This window comes from Indicator indicator, chromosome 22 (assembly GCF_027791375.1).
Source record: "Indicator indicator isolate 239-I01 chromosome 22, UM_Iind_1.1, whole genome shotgun sequence".
NCBI lineage: Eukaryota > Metazoa > Chordata > Aves > Piciformes > Indicatoridae > Indicator > Indicator indicator.
Genome location: NC_072031.1, coordinates 8,222,758 through 8,241,640, shown reverse-complemented (window position 1 = coordinate 8,241,640; position 18,883 = coordinate 8,222,758). Strand labels below are relative to the sequence as shown.

Sequence of the window (18,883 nt, the reverse complement as noted above, 5' to 3'; positions counted from 1 at the left end):
CTTATCAAAATATTACACTGAAGACTTGCACATCTTTTCTTGTAAGGCTGCCAAAAAAGCTGGCTCATGGCTGAGGTGCTGCTCCACGTACTGCTGCTAGCACCTCCAAGTTTCTATTTATGCAGCTGAGTGACTAAACTCAATTCCAGTGCATGCCAAAACGTAAGCAATTGGAGGCACAGTAGCTGTGCAAAGTATTATTATTCTCCTGGTGTATACACACTAACAGCTTTGTTTACTACACTGACTCCTCTTCTGCTTGTTTGCTTGGGTTTTACACACTGTATACCAAGTTGCTGAACTTAGATGCCTTAAGGTAGCCACCTGAGTCCATGTTTACATATATTTAAATATCTGTGTCAGGCACTCACAGAAAGTTCTAAGTGCATAAGCAAGCCTGTGGGCACCTCAGTCAATATAGTTATGTGCCTAGTTTTATCTCCAGCTACCCAAACATGGATCTTTGCAGGCCACAAGCTGCCATTTTTCATGAGAGCATTTTTTTTCCTACCAGGCAATATTATCTTGATAACATTATTTTTCCTTCATGTGGTTGTTCAAGATGACCTCAGTCCTCTGGAAACCCTTGATTTCTACACAGAGGTCCACTTTAAACTCCATAGTTAGCAGATGGCCGTTTAACTAGTTACAGCTCCAGGTACACAGCCAGACCAAGTTAAAAAGATAACTAATGATCATGGCAGCTGTGAGGCTCCCATCAACAGTGGCCAGCTGCCACCCTGCAGATAAAACGTGTGACACAACGACCCTACTTGCCTCTCTGACATGGGGCTGTACATTTCTGAAGAACCACAGATTCACCCTAGAAACATCACTTCTCAGGTTGCTTGGTTCATCTCCCAAGGAAGGGTCAACAGCCTGGATGCACTTTCAGGGAACTCAATTGACTTTAGTCAACACAGCCACAACCTCCATCACTTTTTCTTTCAGAAACATTTTAACTCAACCACATGTCCTCCTGAATCACAGAGTGCAACTACAAAGACCACTACAAACAGGCTGAGTTTTAAGAACATAACAGAAGACCTCTCAGAAATTCAGAGAGCATGAAATCCAAAACTCACTGTAAAGCAAAGTTAGCAAATAGCATCAGCTCTAAGAAAAATGCTCTCAGACTCAACCAACACAACTGCACCACAAAAGTGCATGTGAAGGGCAAGCAAAGGCTGTAGTATGAAGTAAAACTGAGTGTACATGACTCATTCAACCAAATCCAGGAACTAAGATTTGCAATGTCATTCAGCTTTGTAGAACTGTTTTAAATAAGCATCCCCCACTTACTCTAATAATATAACAGAACAGCACTAAGAGTAGCAGCTTGAAAACACAATGTATGTGGGAAGTACTCAAGATCTGACCTCAGAGTCAACCACACTCTAGTGTGAAATCTTTTCTAGCTAACTTTTTTCACTAAACTGATATTCATTTATTGCGAGGTTTAATTTCATTACCACACACATTAAAAAAAAAAAAAAGACAACAACAAAAACCACACACACAAAAAAACCCCCAAGCAGCCAATTATAGACATGTTATAAATAGTTCATCCCTTGGAGGAATCCTCTAATCATCTCTAAAAATAAGAAGTCACATGATTTAAGTGTCCCACACTGACCCTTTTGGTACTTCACATAAAAGGATGTACTTTGCAAGGTTACCTCATATCTATATGTTCAGGCAAGGTTACATGTTGCTCAGTTTTTATATCCTGGTCTCTTCATTTCTACTTTATACTCAAATGCAGTAAAGCATTCAGTGCTGTACCAGATGTAAAGCTTGGGAGTAACTCTACAGGAGGCATTGGTCTAAAGGGCATCAAGACCATCTTCTGCATCCAAGTGAAGCCTGGAAGTCTTCTTTTCCTGCCTGGAAACAGCTTGGAAGCCAATTTATAATACTAGCCTCTTGCTGATTTCTTTCTGGATCCATTCACACTAATCAGTTCATTGACTCATCCTGCCCTTAGGATGTAGAGTGCCAATCACAGCGAAATTGTGATGGGTGAGTGAAAAATCACTGAAGAAGAGTCTGTGAAAGTCCTGTGCTGAACAGCTTCCTGATGGCAATGCTGCACAAGTTACACTCACGACTCCTGTTGAGTGCTAACAGTTATAAATGCTGTGCAGCCTGTAAGCTCTTCAAGGCAGGGACCTTTCCTCACACGCGTCTGTAAAGCTTCTAGTGCCCAGATGGTGCCATACAAACGAATAATAATTATATTTCCATGTAGACCATTATTGTGCATAATGTAAATTGCTTCCACTGATCCGAGAGGAAATCGTTTTCTCATTTTGAAATGAAAAGAGAGAGTAAAAATAATGATTACTTGTTTGACGCCATTATTACAACAATCACTACATTTGCGGGTCCGGAGCCCTCAGCTGGTCTGTACAGACTTTAATGGAGCTATGCCAACGCATGGCAGCTGATGAGCTGGGCCCAGTCTTTGCTGAAGATCTCAAAGGGCTTCACAAGGACTGATTACTTCAAACCTACACCACTTCTGTGTGGGAAGTTAATAAAACACACTGCAGACTAGGGAAGAGAAACGCCAGAGCTGGATTCCTGCAACAGCATAGCAGGTATCTGGGCATCACTGCCATGGCCCCCCTCCCTCACTGGCACAGAGGAGCAGGCTTGTGCATAGATTCAGACCTCAAATGAGCTGAATTGCCTTCTGGAGACACTCATCTCTCTCCATAAATTGGAAGGCCTTAAACTGCCTGAACTGAGCACCCCAGAGTTTGTGAGATTCAGTCAGGTCTTAAGCACCCAGAAGGGGACAACCACAGTCAGCAGCACCAAACATAAAGGGGCAAATAAAGCTGGACATTGCCAGGGCTCAGCTCCCCTGGAGGTAGAAACACCAGCAGAGAATCATCAGACTGAAATAGACCAGACTGGACAGCCAACAATTGAAACCCCCTAAACTACATGTTGCTTTTAGCTATGTGGCTCTAAACGCTTGCTGCAGATGCCAAGAGGTTACTGATGGGAGAAAGCAACCAGGACTCTGACATTCCCTGCTCCCAGAGGACACTCTCCTGTTCAGCATGTACTCTGTGGCACAGCATTAAAGGCCTACTGTTCCTTATAAAAATGAAGAGGGGCTGAGGTTCCCACATCTAAAAATCAGGCTAAAATACTTGAAATGTTGCTTCTCAAACAGCACCAACACAAGCAGTTACAGACACCAGCATTCAAGAATCCCACAAGTATTCCTGCAGGGATGCTCCTGCATCTGCCCAAATCAGACACCCCAACAACCTACTTTAGAAGGAAAAATACAGGACATTGTATCCCATTTAAAGAGTCACTGTAAAAGCTCCAGTGAAGTGTCAGACCTACTTTTAACACTGTAAAGAAAAATCGGGAAGTATTTGATTAAAATTAATCCTTGAGGTTATGCAATTTGACTGTTTCTACAAATTAAGTTCACTTCATGCTTTCATTGTGCTCCTGCCCCTTCACCAAGCCCTAATAAGATGCTGTATCAGATATCATTGACTTTCAAAGCTGAAGGGAAAAAAAATAGTAAAAAACATTTCTCCATACAGCTCAGTCATGTAGGAGGTAGTGAGGGAACTTTACACCGAGAAGTACCCATTCTGCAATAGCTGACAAGGAGTAAATGGGATTTGTATACCTCCTGTACAACAGCTAGTCTTCTCCTGATTAAAAACAAAACAAAACAAAACACTTCTATTTCAAAGGGAACATCTGCAAAATCCCATCATACATTAAAAGAATAAAAAAAAAAAACCAACACAACAAAAAATACACTGGTGGCCTGAAAAAGACTTCCGATGGCATAACCAATTAACACAGATCTACTTCATATAATACCTTCCCACATCCCCACAGCGAAGATGCTTAACGAGGTAACCGCTGCAGGAGTCCATCAATCTAATCTGGTTCTAACACTCTTCTTAAATAATGCATACATTAGTTCTCTGTCGCCGAAAAGATTTGTTTGTTTTATTAACATGTGCCTTGTTAAGTGCTAAGACTTTGTAAAAATCATCATGCAGCTTCTAGATGCAGATGCATTGTCTCCCCTCTTTCCCATCAGGAAACGGTTAGTTGTTTCCATTCTCCTTTTCAATAGTTATTTAAGCTGTACTGCAGCACAATTAAGCTCTTGTTAACAAGCAAAACCCCTCTCAATGGCCAACTCAGTGCCACAGACCCATTCTCTAAGAAATGTATCCTTTTTTCCCCTCCATGCCACTGACTATATTCATGATCTAAGGTACCCTAGCTAAGTTGTTTCACTGAGACAAGATACAATGAGTGAGGATCCAGTTTCCAGACTTCAGTTCACACTGGACTGAAGTTTAACACACAAACAATTAGCTCCCTTGCACCTTCCAGCTCTGGAAATTTTTCTGAAAACCCTTTTGTGTGGAGGCTACATATCTAGATCAACAAGCTACTTAGACAAGATGTTTAAATAGGTACCACCTGGTAACATCCTTCACACATGGAACCAATACATTCACCAGTGTAAGCAAAAAGGGTAAATTAGGGGTGAAATAACTATTTTCTTCTCAAAATCTCTTTTGTTTTCTGGATCTTAACAGAATACTTTGTGCTTAAGTGCAACTTTGTAGAGCCAAGCCCTAGCAACTACATTGAGTCCTCCACTGGTTCCTTATCCAAGGCACAAGCTCTCCTTTAATGCCCACCTTGCTACCACCCCAGTGCAAAGCTGTGCTTCAGTGCAGGTGCTACTCTGAAACGTGTGTGCCATTCAGAAACTCATTTGTTAAGTACCTCCCACACAGATAATGCACTGATACTAGGCAGAGGGGGGGCGGGGTCTGAGTTGTGTGTTTGTTGCTGGCACAACAGTGCTAGGAAGCCACCTTCAGAATCTAAACATTACAAGGATAAATACTCTTCAAAAGAACACTATGCTGTTTTCTGAAAAGAAGAAAAAAAACCCACCAAGCTTGCTACACAATGTGAATTCTGCACCAACTACTTTGGGAGAGCACTTGGAAAAGGTGAGAGGAAATATTTGATGCACAGAATTTAGAGAAACTAGAGCAAAGTTTCCTGGGTTTTCTTTCCCCTTGTTTCCTCCAGCATTACAGAGTTGCTGCTGTCTTGCTGTCTCCGGAAGCACTGAGCAGAGGAGCAGATGGAGGCCTTGCATGGTTTTGGTAACCAACAAGTATTACAGAGCTCAGGCTCAAGTAATCGCTTTCTGCTTCTTGTATCTTTAGTTTGGTGCAAATCAGAGTGCATCAGCAGGAAGCGACCAGGAAGGAACAAAGACAAGAAGAAAGGACAAGAAGGAACAAGTAAGAAACATAACCTGCCTGAGCACCTTCAGGATGGAGAAGCAATGGACTCCATGCTCCCAGGAGGAGAAGTACCACATCTTGCACTACAGAAATAAACCCAAGGAAGAGAGGCACTAGTGATCCTCAGAACTGTCCTCCCCCTGGCTTAACCTTTTCTTGGAGTTAAAACAGATAATCCTCAGCATCCCCCAAAACACCACACTTTCTTTTCATGTTACAGTTGAGAACACATCGAGCTATGGACAGCTGTTTGGTTCCTCTGCTGCCCTCATGCTGAAAGGAACGTGCCATTTCTTTCAAATGAACTCACAGGATTGCAGACTGAAGAACTGCCTTGATCCCACACCAGCAGACAAGAGTTATATTTCACTCAGCTGACACAGTAACAATGCACTGGCATTTTTGCTTTACGGTCAAGCAGGCAATAGTGAAAATCCCATGTTGCCATGAGACATGAGGGAGCATTACATACCCACAGGCATAGCCTTCAACATCTAATGCAAAGGCAGAGGCCACAAACAGGCAGCATGAGCATATCACTGAGACACACAACTGCCTCTCAGTGCAGCACTGGGGGTGAACTAAGACCACAGTAGGTGCTCTGCTTTCACATCCCTCTCATGAACAGCAGTCCTGAAGCAGGGATTTGCATACTTTTTTCTTCCCTTTGGGCTCCCAACACACAACATCCACCAACAAGCCCCTCCACTGTTGCTAGAAGGCTGCATTAAAGCCTGAACTCACACAGCAAAGAGCTGTTGCATACTTTTCAAAGACTTTCACATCAAAATTGATCCTTTCTCAGAAGGTAGCTTAATTCTTCCATGCTTTCAATGCTTGAGTTTTGTTAAATGAATACAGCTTGTGTAAAGGGTGCTGCTGAACCACTGTAAAAATCATACATGGTTGCAAGTACCCACTGAAACCATTGCTACTAGTACAGTTCATCCTTCTTTAAAGGTCGCTATAAGCTGGTTTAACTGTATATGGACCAACTGCAGGAAACTTCTCATGAGTAATGAATGCTCCAGATGTAGCTGGCCAGAGGAACTATCACAGCAAATGTTTTTAGTTGCAAAGTAGCTCAATTCAAAATTGTTTCTTCCTGCCAAGTTGGCAATTCATATTCAGTGATGCAAAGGTAGAGCAGCAACACTTTTTACTCTAGCGAGATCTCACTTCCCAGATGAAATGCTTATTGCTCACATCTGACAGCATTTAATACAAATCTCAATACCTCTTACACACCTGGTTCACAGGATTACATTTCTTCTCCCACAGACACAAATTACCAAATCCTCAACACACCTATGTCCCACTCAGTAAAGTAAAACCCTTGCCACCATTTCAGTCTTATACATAGATCAAAGAAAAAACAAGATAAATAAAGCCACTGTACGCTCAACCTTGAGACACACATTTGAGAAGCACTACATTCTGAAAAGGGTCCAAGATCTGCTTTTCCTAACTATTTAGCATAAAGACTCTTCTTACAGAGGCAGTTGGTGGGGTGTCCAGATGTGGTGGGTTGGAAATTCCCCAACATTAACTTTGCCAGACCAGCTCAGTTGGGAAGCAAAGAAAGCTGTATTTACAGGCAAAACTACAATCTACAATGAAATGCAATGAATATGTACAAAATATAGACTATTTACAATATTTACAGGTATTTACAATTAACAAACAACACTAGCCCCTCCCCCCCAGTCAAAGACCAGGGAAGTTGCAACAGCTTCTCTCTTCCTGTCTCCCCCTTAACCCTCTGTACAAAAGGGACAAGAGACAGAAGCAAAGGTATTAAACTCAGCCAAAATAAAAGTGATGCAGCCAAGGTCAGTAAAGCCAGTTAGTATCTCCCTGAGCGAAGAAGGAAAGAAAGAGAAATTGTTTTGGGAATCAAATCTTATGGTAGATATCTCTCCAATAGGATTGTTTAGAATAACCATTATTTTCCTTTTTACACCCAATAGTGATTTATTTACATTTTACTACTTTCTGCTCAAGATCTGTGAAAAGTTTTAAAGGCTTAGCCTAAAACTACCACACCAGGTGTTAAAGACTCTTCGAAGTTAAAAAAAGTAATCAAGTTCTACATCACAGGCACTTAGCAGCCTCTTGAGAAAATACTCCTCAAAGATATATTAACCACAGCACTCCATTAACAGACCAAACACATGTTGAAATTGATATTATTTTTTGGTTGACATGCAAAACTGAGAAATCTTGGGGGGAAAAAAATCCTTGGAGGGTCTCAGATGCACTTACCCAAAAGACACTGGGATATAATAAGAGTACTGTATTCACACTGGCTAGCTTCTCTAAGTGTTGCAAACAATCTGACATACACAAACTATGGAAAACTTAGACTGAGAATTATAATAACCTTGCATGGGCATTATATAAATTGCATTTTAATGTGGAAAATAAGCCACGGGAAAAAAAAAAAGAACACCACAACTTCATTCACACTGATTCTGTATTGTGCAATCCCATTAAACAGATTTTCCTCAGGAACTCAGTCTGAAATCAAAACTGAGCCTGCTTCAGAGACAGGCGTCACAGATGAGGCTAGGTAAATCAACATTTGCATGTCAGGAGTGCTTGAGAACTTCACCTACCAATTTAAGCAAGCTGCCAGGTTGTTAAGGTGGAAATCTGCACAAATCCAATTTCCCTAGCACATTTCCACCAAGCACACATTCTAATCAATAGACAGATGCATAAGTGTGAGGTTTTGTATTCTGATTAAAGTAGTTTTAAGGATGATAACCTATGCACTGGGAAGTGGCTAAGCAAAGCCACAAGTACCATAAAGTCATCTTGAAGAAGTATTGCCAAATCACCTCATAACAAGGCATTGACAAGCACACTGCCACTTGTCTTGAGCATTGCTGGTTTGCTGTTTTTTTTTTTTTTACTACCAGTGCCAGACACTGTGGTACAGCCCAGTAAGCTCCACACTAGTCATTTAGCTAACAAAGGGTACATAGGTACACTCCAGTGTTTTAAAACATATTTTCTATTTGGGACTCCAGTGCTCCATCTTTAGGTCTTTGATCAAATCTGTATGTACAAAGGCATGATTCATAACTGCCAGCATCACAATAACCATATCCTACATCTGCATGTCACCAGCTCAGAAACAATTAGCTCTCAGCCCTGAACTTGGCACTTGTTCCAATGCACCGGGCACAAACCAGACCCTCTGCCAGGCCATTTGCAGGACAACCGCTAACTGTACTTGTTCTGACACTGCCCTGGAGCCCACGGAAGAGGATTATTTCCTAGAAAGCCTAGTGAGCTGGGCAGCAGGGCTGGAGTGCCAGGTGCAGCCTGCCCTCTCCCGGCCCCCCTCCTGCCCAGAGTCCAGCACCCTCCAGTCTTTGATAACCCAGAGCGGAGAGACCAGAAGGAAAATAACTGTAAAAGAATGAGACAGAAGAATAAGAGAGTACACAGATAGGAAAAGAGGCTGAAGACAAAGTGCAGAACAAAAAACAGTGGAGCCTAAATAGTTACACTTACGAACGCAGCAAGCACCAAGATAAGACTGCATATAAAGACAAAAACTGAACTTAATAAGCAAGAATTTTAATTTTCACATATAGAAAGCACAGCTGGATGGGCATGCACCACCTTTCAGAGCAGTTATCCTAAATGTCAGAGACAGAGCACTCATGTGCTCAGGGCACAGTTCTCTGAAGCCTTTCTGTGGCTGAAACACCCACAGTCATTTATGAGAATAAGTCATCTCTGAGCCCCCAGGCTCTTGCTTTCTCTCTCAAGATATAAAAAGAGATAAATATAAACAAAGATACAGAAACAGACAAAGATACGCATGCTTATTTCAAGAGGCAACACTTATGGTAAGCTGAATGCTAAAAGAATTAAGTGAAAACCAAAGGAAGCTTCTCTCGAGCTGATAAATACTACAAAGCAGTGGCACACACCAACGTGTATTTTGGAGGCTTGCTTTAACTGACCAAGAAGTCTGTCAATATGCTTTTTTTATGCACCTATTAGAAAATACAGAAATGCAACTAAAAATAAGGCCAGTCTTGCAACCCGCTGCGGTTCGAGGCCTGAGTCACTTAAACGAAAACGTGAGTTTGCAAAAGAAGAGACAGAGCTTCGGTACCCTTGAGTTTCTAGCCGTTAACAGAACGATTGCATTAGATTTCTTTGCCTGTCACCTACTGGGCCTGACGGAGCTGTGCAGCATAGCACAGAGCCCGTGCGGCTTCCAGCAAGGGATGGGGCAGGCGGCTCTCAGCGAAGTTCGGGGATGCTGAAACGCCCGCTGCGGCGGCAGGCAGTGCCGAAGGGGTACCAGGCAGAGGCAAGGATCAACTACGGCTGCTCGGAGCTCCCGCCGCCGGCCCCTCCGCCGCCGGCAGTGCCGGGGATGCCGGCAGCCAGGACTCCCTGCGGCGGGACCAGACCCGCACCCCTGCACCTGCACGGCGGCGGGGTCGCCCACGCGGGGCCGAGGAGACGCCGAGTCCCGGGTGGGCGCGCCTCGCTAGCCCCAACTTCCCCGCGCCTCCAGGGCAGCCCCCTCCGCTGAAGTGCAGACGAGCGCCGTGAGACGGGGGCGCAGCCACTGCCCCTCCCGCCGCCCGCCCGCGCCTACCATCGCCTTGCCGTGCGGCGCCGAGGGTCCGCGGCGCTGCGGGTGCGCCCGCTGCTCTCCGCCGCGGTCTCGCTTCTCGCGGCCGGCGGCGCCTCCGCTCTGCTCCTCGCCGGCGTCCAGAGAGGTGAAATTCCAGACGAGGAGGGTCTGCAGCAGCAGCACGGTGAGCGCCGCCACCAGCGCCGAGCGGGAGCGCCGCGCCAGCCGCCGGGCGCACGGAGCGGCCACCATCTTCGCTGCTGCCGCGCTCCCGAGAGCCGCCGCATCCGCCGCGGCAGAGAGTTTTCAGCCGGGCAGAGCCAGACGTCAGCAGGAGGAGGGCGGAGGTGGGGAAGGAGGGAGGGCGGGAGGAGGAGGTGTGCGCGGCGTGTGGGGATGGGGGAAGCCGGCGGGGAGCCCTCGCGGTGCTGCAGCCCGCGGCCGGGCCAGCCCGGGGCGAGGGGTGGGGTTGGCGGAGGAAGAGGGAGGAAGAGGAAGGAGGGGGAAGAGAAGGGTGGGCTGAAGACGGAGGAGGAGCTGCATCGGGGGCTGCTGCTGCTGCTGGCGGGCAAGCAAGCAGTCCCCGGCCTTGTATGAGGGGAAGGGGCCGAACCGGGGCGGCCCCGTGCCTCACGGCGGGCGGGAGCGCGGGAGAGGAGAGGGGAAGGGAAGGGGGCGGCAGGCGAGTGCCATCTTCTGAGGGAAAGCTGCCGCACCGGCAATCGAGAACCGGGCAGGAGGCCGGGATCTGGGCGGAAGGTGCCCATCGCCCCAGTCCCGGTTCTCGCCTTCCCGCGCTCCCAGTTGGCAGATGAATGATTCCTCTGTGAAAGCTGGTACTCGGGCCGTTTTCCACCATCATTATTATTATTGTTATTATTTTTCCTAGCTGACTTGGAGCCCATTCACGCTGAACTGACCTGCAGTCGTTTCAGATGTTTGGGTTTTTTTACCGTTTTGGCTGGCCATATTAAAAATGGCAGAACATCTTGCATTCCTTAATGGAAGGAAATTTGGTCTCTAAGTTGTCAGACTTGCACAGCTTATCCATAACCCCCACTATACTGGTAAATTCCCCTGCCATGTAGCTATTGGCCATGTAGCTGTTGACCAGTCCTTACTTTTGCAAGGTTGTTACTACTCCTACCTCTCTACTCTGCCCTGGTATAGCCTCATCTGGGATACCCTGTCCAGGTCTGGGCTCCCCTGTTCAAGAAGGACGTGGAACTACTGGAAAGAGTCCAGTGGTGAGCTGCTAGGATGGTTAAGAGACTGGAACATCTACCTTATGAAACACTGTGAGACCTGTCACTATTTAACCAGGAGAAAAGGAGACTGATAGGGGAATCTCATTAATCATTGAATCAGGGTCTGTGTCAGGAAGATGGAGCTAGACTCTTCTCAGTGGTGTTCAGTGACAGGACAAGGGGCAACGGATGTGATCTGCAGCACAGGAGATTCCATGTAAACCACATAACATTTTCCCCTTTGAGAGTGGCAGAGCACTGGAACTGGCTGACCAGAGAGGCTGGAGAATCTCTTGCCTCTGAAGGCATTTATAAGCTGCCTGCCCTTGTTCCTGTGTGATTTCCTCTAGGTGATCCTGTTCTAGCAGGGAAGTTGGACTAGATGGTCTTCAGAGGTCTCTTTCAGCACCTACCATTCTGTGATTCTGTGACTCTGCTCAAAGTTGACCTTAACACGATGTTCAGTCTGTGGTGCCTTCAGTCTGTGCAGGCCCTGCTAATGGCTAGGTGGTCTGAGCACTTGCAGCACAGGTGCTCCTTTAAAAACAGTCATTTCCTCCCATCTTGTGAACAGCAACCTCCACAGACAACACTAATACCAATAGGTGCAAACCCTTTCATAGGCAAAAATGGTCAAATTCCACAAGCCTGAGATTTTTTTCCCACAGCAAAGGGGTCAGTGGCAGTGCTTGGCCTCAGATGAAGGAGAACAAGAGCAAGGTGCAACACCTCCACAGCCCTGCAAGGTTTGCAGCCGGAGGCAAAGGTAGCTGCAAACACCAGCCACAGGCACAAGGTAACTGTAAATAAATGCCCAGTGTCTCAAAAAGTGTACATAATGCATGACTTCAGCTGCATTTTTCTCCAATCCTGCCATTGGCTTTCTAATCTGAAAGATCTCATTATCTGATGATAGTGAAGTAGGGAGATTTTTTTGATCTGCCTGCACAGTGCCTCTCTTAGTAAGCCTAATTCCACTTGACAAACCAAATCCCAAGCTGAAAAATAATTTCTTCTGATAAGGATAGTTGCTTTTTGTAAACGACAGCTGCACAGCATTTGCACAGACCAGCTGAATTTTGTTTGCATTGAAAGTGCTTTAGTTCCTGATCTGGAGAACAATGAAACAAATAGTAAGATTCAGAAGCATGCTTTATTAAGAGAATGCTCCTTATGATCCAGAGAGGGTACAAATAAAATTTCACTGGTGGTGTCTTTTGTGGCAGTGCTGCAGAAGCAGATGAAGTACATGGCTTATGGTCATGGCATTGTGCAAGTATTTAGCTTTAAATTAAAGACAAGGGCCTGATGGAACAAGCAGGCTTTCTAATATTACAATTTTTAATAATAATCTTGTAATCAGATGGAAGAATGAGGTTTAGAATTGTTCCTGACACAGGAATTTTCAGTCTCCAGTGGGAAATTGTATCCTCAAGAAAAGAAGTGTTGTTCCATACATGGCAGTTTCTGGGTTGTCTAAATATGTACCGTCCTCTGATACTGTCGGATGCTCACTTCATAGCAACTATGTCCTGGTGTAAGGCCACCAACACAATGCAGTTACTCCTGATGTATAGCAGTGAGATCTGAATCAGGCCCAAAAACATGCCCACAGTTTCAAACAGGGCCACAGTCAGTACCACTGACTTCAAGATGTCTCTATATGAAGTCAAAATGCATTGTTAATAACTTCCAGGAAAGTTAGCATGGCAAGGCTGCTATCTGTGTGAGACTGAGCATCATCTGGCTGGCCTTCAGTTCACACGATAGGTCAGTGTCCTTTTCTGCCATCTGTGGTGATGGCACTCCTTTTGGACAGGGAGCCTGTGATAACAAATTCTGACAGTGCCAGGCTTCCACATCAGTTGCACATGCATCACATTTGCTGGTCACAGCACAGTGAAGGGAGATGTTTGAACAAAAAAACAAGGAGGATTCAAAGTGTTCTTGAATATGCTGACAAGGGTCTGCACAGCTCAGGAAGCTGATGGATAGATTTTATTCCAAACCATCAAATAATTGGGCATTATAAATATACTGAAGCAAATCTGCTGATGAATACTAACCAGAAGTGGATTCTGCTTGGGATTCAATGCCTTTCTCTTGAAAAGGAACTTGTGGCCTTAGCAGGTGGTTGCCCCATGCAAGCTTCACTTGGAGTTTGAAAGGGCAGGAGGTGTTCAAGGAGCCAGAAGAAACAGCCTTTGAATAGGCCAAATCACCAAGACTTCTGAAGAGCCACAGACCTTAGGGCCTGATTCCAGTCCTGTGTGCCTCATGAAATGGAAGACACATTCAAACAGGTGCCCTAAAATAGCTAAGAGCAACGTTCAAGGCAGGCAATGTTTTAGCACAGGGCAACACTGCTCTCTGTAAAAGGAGCACAGTAGTCATTATGACCAAATTGTGATCCGTGTTCCTTAAAATTTTTATGGCCTTTTGGAAAATTTCCTTCATATTTCCAGAGACAATTTTCATACTGGAAAATGTCTGTGTATTTTCCTAATCTCTGTGTATAATTAGTGTGACTGATAAGGCAGTGAGGAACAGCAGTGCATGCTCTGTCTCATGTGTATCCTACTGAAAGGATGTCTGGAGAGAAGATTTGTTTCCAAGCTACAATAATTTATAAGATATAAAGATCTGAGTCTTCAGTGTACAGTCAGCCCTGCATATGGGTGGAAGCCTCAGCAGGAGACACTTCTGCACTGAGTGAAAAAGCAGAGCAGGGAGAGGAGCAGGCTTCCTCTCTGACAATTTTCCCTGTATTTATAGAGATTATGTAAGAAAGCGTGGAAAGGAGACTGCAGTAGGTATGGCATTAATTTTTAAAAACCTGCCATGACCAGTGACCACTAACTGCTCAAAATATCCTTCTGTTGCTAAAGAAAACAGCCAAATAGAAGGAAGAAGGAGAATAATTTACCTAATTATTGTTTTTCTCTGCTGATTGAAACTGGAAAGCAGAAATGGCAAGGCTGAGTTTTTTGACTTTGAAGATGAAAGAAAATGACAAAACTTGAGGAAATTGAACTGTACAAATCCCAAGAACAAACTAAAAATAAGAAATTACATAAAAGTTAAAACCACAAAATGGGCTTTTGTTGTTATCACATTCATGCTTAATGGCAGTTTGAGTGAGCTATGTTGCATCAGAAGGTGTTTAATCTCATGGCACAGAAGACATTGGAGAGAGTTACCACTCTGAAAATCCCTGCTGTCGTGCCTTTATGTGAGACTGCTGGTATCTACCTCAAAGCAAGGCAGAGAGAAAACAGTCAATTCTTAATACTTACCTGTCAGAGAGATGGTGTGGATAACTAATGGGACTTAGCTAATCTGCTCTGAAATCCTAACAGATGGAACATTTTTTACCTCTGCATAGGTATGTAAATTCATCTGGGGCATGCTTGAGGGGAGGTGAGTATCAATCTTGGCTACTTAGAATGATGTAAAAAAACCCTCATGCTCCCAGTATAATTTTTACTCTGATCTACTTTGCTAGATTTACCTATCCTGTTATAAAAATATATTTCATCCTCCTTACAGCATGGAAATAGTCTAAAACTAAATCAACTAACCAGACTTTGTACAAAGAAATAAGTGAAACTGAGTGCAACGTTAATAAGCAATATCCTTTCCTCTGCTTTGAAGAGCTTATGGTCCATCTGGTGAACAAACACTACAGGCTTATCTGAACTCCAACTCACAGGCTGACTCAGAGGCAGTTTAGAAGCACATTCTGTAATCAGTGAAAGACTTCAGTTATTTCAGAGTGAAGATTTGCATTTTTCTTAAGAACAGTCATGCCCCCATCACATCAAAATCCACATTTAAGATGCATGCTAGCAGGGTGAAGGGGAAAAGGCATATCTGGGAATGAACTGATTTGTCTGAGGATAAGGTATCTCTGATACACTAAATCTTAAAAAAAATCTGTGAAGAACCCAGAACAATTACCAAATTTGTGTATATTGCTATAATTTCAGAAAAATCACAACACCTAAGGAATGCACCTTAGGAATAAAAAAGATTGAAAATAGGCCATGAGCAGTGTTTGATGAGTAACCTGCACTTGTGGTAGAGGTAATTTCCTGAGGTTTGGGCTTCCACTCTGATATGTCAGGGTTTTTTTTTTTCTTTTATTTTCCTCCCTGGCTTGAAGAACACCAACCCTCAGGACTGTAGTGATAGCTTGTGCATATAGAACACACAGACCTTCACCCTGAGAGGCTGGCACTCTGGTCTACACACCAAATCCAAAAGATCCTCTTTGAGAATTTCACCATCCTGGAACACAGTTCGGTGTCTGCTCTGCCACAAGATCCGAGTTAATTTTTTTTTTTTGTTTTGCAGCACTTGCATATTGCTGTAGTTTGAAGACAGGGGAAATACATGTTGATTTTTTGGGGACCATAGCATCATCAATAACTTTGTGTTCTCCAATTCAGTAATTTGTACATGTTCAGTAACATGTACATTCTTCACTCCTCAGGTGTATTGTACTACAAATACTCACTAGTCCAGCTCTTCTTTTCATAAACAAAGCAAGCCCCCAGGTTCCTTGCTACACACTCATTTGACATCTAGCTGCTCTCCAAGTGAGTTCTCTCTTAGCATACACTGGCAAAACTAAAGTCAATGGAGATGTGAGCATTGTGTGCAAGAGATGCCTCTAATTCTGGGTGGGTTTGTAAAACTGGAGATCCTAGCAAGCCATTCTTAATCCACTTTTGTTCCATTTTGCCACTTAATAGTTTGCAAATGCAAACTCTGGTGTCAATGTATATGCAAAAGCCAAATGTTTAACACCATTTCCTTCATTCTGGTAACAGTGTCTATAAATGAACAACAGAAATAATCCTGATCTATAAACAATCCTTATTTTTCACTTCTGGTCAGCATGGTCAGAGACACAGAGACAAAATCAGGGACTCCTGTACGATCCATTCCTACCAAACACCTGATACAGAAGTGCAATGTGTATTGCTTCTTCCTTCTGAGAGATACATTTAGTTCCAGACCTTGGCATATGTTCCACATCAGGAAGTGAAGGAAAATGGAAGAATTATTTCCCTTAAACATCACATTAAGCAACCCTTTTTCTTTATAATCTCTTAGCATACATAACCTTTTAGTAGCAATGAGGGGAAATGTCATGTATATGTGCTTTATATACAGCCCTCAGTGCTGTAACAGCTTTTTCTTTCAGCCAGTGGTCGAGGATAATCACGGAAGGATTACCCATCTGTTCTTGCCATGTGGCATTCTGTCTTCAACAAGGAGATATTGCAGTTCACAGCTTCCTGCAGTTCTTTTTTCTGATGTTCTCTCATTAAGTAAAAATTGTATTATTATCCTTCTGAGTTACTACGTTGGGAAGTCTGGAAGATTCAGGAAGGTGACCTACTTTGGACTAAGTCAGAACCAGCCACTGCCTGTTGCAAACAGCACTGTGGTTAGATGCAGAAGGAACTGGTTTCTTTGGCTTGGACTTGATTCTAGGTTTTGCTTTCTTCTTCTTTTTTTTTTTTTTTTTCTTTTCACTTGATGGAAAAAGACAAGTGGCACCCAAAAAAAACCCCGAGAAAATCAAAGAGGAGAAGAACTAAAAAAGAGACTCTTTCACAAAGAGTGACACTGTGATTGGGTTTGTGTGATTAGCCAGTTCTTTAAAGCACCAACAGGTTTTTAGACTACAATTATTAGTCACATACCAATACCAAGTTCACGTGGAGATTTTTTCCACTAAAGATTTCTTCCACTAGTCATTTGCAACATTTTCCACGTCTACACACAACTGTTTGCTGCAGAAACAATTAGGAAGGAAGCAAGCTTTTAAAAGATTTTCATATGCTTTCATTTTGCCTAATGCTGAACATCTGCATAAATTCTCCAAACCAAGTTGCCCAGTGAAGCCAGGGAGAAAGTGTGAACATGCTGCTTCCCCCTGGGAAAGAGGAACAGAACAGGTAGCTTGCATTTCCTGCTGCAGTTCCTAGCAGCCAAGTTAGCAAAGAGTGTTTCAGCTTACCTCCAAGACCAGTCTGTCAACACCACAGGCTTGTCAAGGATACATAAACCAAAGACAATTTAATTATACAAACTTAGCAGGCAAACAAGCTTGGTAGCTGTTATTAATCTTGCTGTGTTTAGATAAGCTTCAACAAAAGTGGATGCAAAAACCTCTTTGGCTGTGATTCGGATGCTGCAAGAAAAGGAAGTATTCAGATAAGATGTTCGATGTGCCTTAAAAAAAGTACAGGTTTTAGAGGAGGAAGGTATTATTAGTCCATGTGCAGCAAAGTTAACTGCATTGCACATTATATGATTTCTCCTTTTAATAGCTTTTGAATTCAAAGCACTGCTAACATTGTAAATGCTTGGTACTGGATCAGGGAAGATCTTTGAGACTTACTCTTATTTTTAATGGTTCAAGCACTTCCTCACATCTTCCATCACAATGAAAAAAACTCCATAAATAGGACCAAAAGATGCAAGATTTATTGAGACTCTAGTAAACTTACATCTAGGGAACAAGGTTTCTTCCTAACAAGACAAGAGGCAGGTTCTTGAAGTCCTATGGAGACTGAGGAGCCAGGGGGAAATACTTATGAGCTAGATACCTAACAGCAGTTTTGCAGGAGCAGGCAGCAGAAGCGTCTTGAAATTATCTTCTACATCTCTATGGTTTTGGCCTCATAATGATTTGTGCTTTGGTGAACTTCAGAACTGGGAGGTGGTAAAGCAATCTGTCCACATCATTAGCATCATACAAAACACAGCACATGCCTGTGCTTTCCAGAGGCATGCTGCTGACCATGCCGAAGCAGTGGCTACTATGTAGTGACCGCTTGCACACATGCCATCAGTGCTTTGTTCACTGCATTCCTGCAGCTGCAGAAATTATGTACCTATGGAGATGACCAAGTGCCACCACAGTACAGCACACACTGTTGTAACCGTCTTTAAGGAAGGGGCATGGTTGGTGCCCATCACCATGGTTCCATCAGTTTTGAAGACTGATGTTTCTCTCATGTAACAACATGGGAGATGTGCTGACTTCAGCAGGGGCCACTTCCCACGGTGGCAACCAGACTGAGGGCTCCTCTAGTCCATAATCAGATCATGCAGAGGGTACTCTGAAAATGTTCTGGTTTGCTATGCAGGCAAGTCCACAGCATAGTCATGATCCCAGGTCTGTTCTCCAGCACTGTTGCTGCTCCAGGATGCAGGATACAGTCAATTCCTAATGCAGATTGCATGCATGCATGTACAAGCCCATTTGTTTTAATATATAGCCCCATATTTAATTTGTAAAATGATGGCACAAATGCTGTGGCACATTGACTCATCAAAAGAGTGGATTGCACCTGGCTGCTGGCGTAGGTCGAATGCCTTAATCTCTTCACCTTCCTTTGCACACAACTACCATCATCACAAGTATCTGTTTGCAATCTCAGAAAGAGTGCCACAGCTGAAGTCTGCCTCCATCTTCCTTTGGAAGGAGCTTCCTCAAGTCAGTCCTTCTCAGTCACTGGGTTACAGGCAGAGGAAAACCCAGACTTTTCCATGGGGTTTTGTACATAACTTCTCTGTAATTAACCAAAGAGATTTGTCTGACGTACTGTCAGTCTGACATTTGTTTTAAGCATTAAGACATAAGTCAAAGCCAGGGTATTAGACATCTG

General features: G+C 43.7%; 1 protein-coding gene across 1 annotated transcript in view; it reads right to left on the bottom strand.

Annotated features, from left to right (window-relative positions):
- Positions 1–10,197, bottom strand: part of XYLT1 (xylosyltransferase 1) — a 171,246-nt gene extending 161,049 nt beyond the window's left edge. Inside the window, exon 1 of the mRNA XM_054391170.1 lies at positions 9,967–10,197. Within this exon, the coding sequence (XP_054247145.1) occupies positions 9,967–10,197 (231 nt within the window). The remainder of the gene's footprint in view (positions 1–9,966) is intronic.
- Between the last annotated feature and the right edge of the window lie 8,686 nt (positions 10,198–18,883).